General features: G+C 67.3%; 1 protein-coding gene across 2 annotated transcripts in view; it reads right to left on the bottom strand.

Moving 5' to 3' along the window:
* LRP6 (LDL receptor related protein 6) overlaps positions 1 to 512 on the bottom strand; it is a 133,633-nt gene extending 133,121 nt beyond the window's left edge. For both annotated transcript variants that reach the window (XM_027856380.1, XM_027856381.1), the window contains exon 1: positions 384 to 512. In XM_027856380.1, the coding sequence (XP_027712181.1) occupies positions 384 to 438 (55 nt within the window). In that variant the 5' untranslated portion in view covers positions 439 to 512. The remainder of the gene's footprint in view (positions 1 to 383) is intronic.
* Positions 513 to 1,197: the final 685 nt, after the last annotated feature.

Raw genomic sequence — 1,197 nt, 5'->3', positions numbered from 1 at the left:
ACAAACACAGAGGGACACACAGCGATAAAAGATCGGGGGCAGGGAGGGAGTGACAAGGATTTCAGGGATTCCCCCAAAAGAGCGACCCCGACCTATGGAGTCCAGGTGGAAAATGCCCCCAAAGGGCTAGCCTGCATTGTGTCACTCCTGCAGCAAACGCAGCAGCCCCTTCTTCTGGGCCCCTTTCTCCCCCTCTCTCCTCCTTCTCCCGCAGCCAGGCCCGGCCTCTCGCCTCCTCTACCCTTTTCTCGCCTCCCCTGCCCCTCCCCCTCCTCCAGCCCCCAACACACAGGAGACACACAAACAAAAAACGATAAATCTCATTAACTCGGGCGTCGCGGTGCGCCCCCCCCATCTTTCCTCCCCCTACGCTGCCTGCTCACCTCTGAGGAGGACGCAGAAGCTGCAGGCCAAGAGGCTCCTCAGGACGGCCCCCATCTTCCCCTCCTCCTCGCTTTCTCTCTCCTCTCACCGGCTCGAGGCGGCCCGAGGAGGGGGAGGCGGCGGAGAGGAGCCGGGGCCGCCGCGGCCGCCCCGCACGGTCATGCTGCCCGAGCTCGGCAGAAAGAGAAGAAAGAATCGGTCGCCGGCCCTCCCTCCTTCCTCTCTCTCTCTCTCCCCACTCCGCTCCCCGGGTGCCGCCTTCGCCGTTCGCTCTACAGCGCTACTTTTCCCTCGCGGGTGCCCCGACGGCGGCGGCGGCGGCCAGCCTCTCGTTCCATTCTCCAGCCCGCTTCCCCTGCGGCGGCGGCGGCGGCGGCTTCTCCGCGGGCTCCACGCAGCTCCTCATTCAGCCTCCGCCTCCTCCCAGCGCGACGGCGGCGGCGGTGGCGGTGGCGGCGGCGGCGGCTGCGGCGCAAGGATACACAGGCAGAACGAGCCCCGCGCCCGGTCCGGCTGCGCTCTCCTCTGCGCTTCCTCGCGCTCCCGGCCCTCCCCCTCCTCGGCCTTCTCTTTCTCCCCCCGCCCCGCCCCGCCCCGCCCCCTCCCTCTCCTCCAACGCTCTCAGTCAGCCTCCTCCTACCCCCTCCCCTTCTCTCCTCCTTCTTTCTCAATGCTCCCAGTCAGTCTCCCCCTCCCCCTGCCCTCTTCTCTTTCTCCCAGTGCTCCCAGTCAGCCCCCTTCTTCTCTGCCCCTCCCCTTTTCTCCTCCCCCTCTCTCCCAGCTCCCAGGGAGCCTCCCCTAGGCTGACATCGA

The sequence above is a fragment of the Vombatus ursinus genome, unplaced genomic scaffold (genome assembly GCF_900497805.2).
Source record: "Vombatus ursinus unplaced genomic scaffold, bare-nosed wombat genome assembly UNPS02011431.1, whole genome shotgun sequence".
NCBI classification, from domain to species: Eukaryota; Metazoa; Chordata; class Mammalia; order Diprotodontia; family Vombatidae; genus Vombatus; species Vombatus ursinus.
The sequence above is the reverse complement of the archived record's forward strand: the minus strand, read 5'-3'. Positions and strand labels throughout refer to the sequence as shown.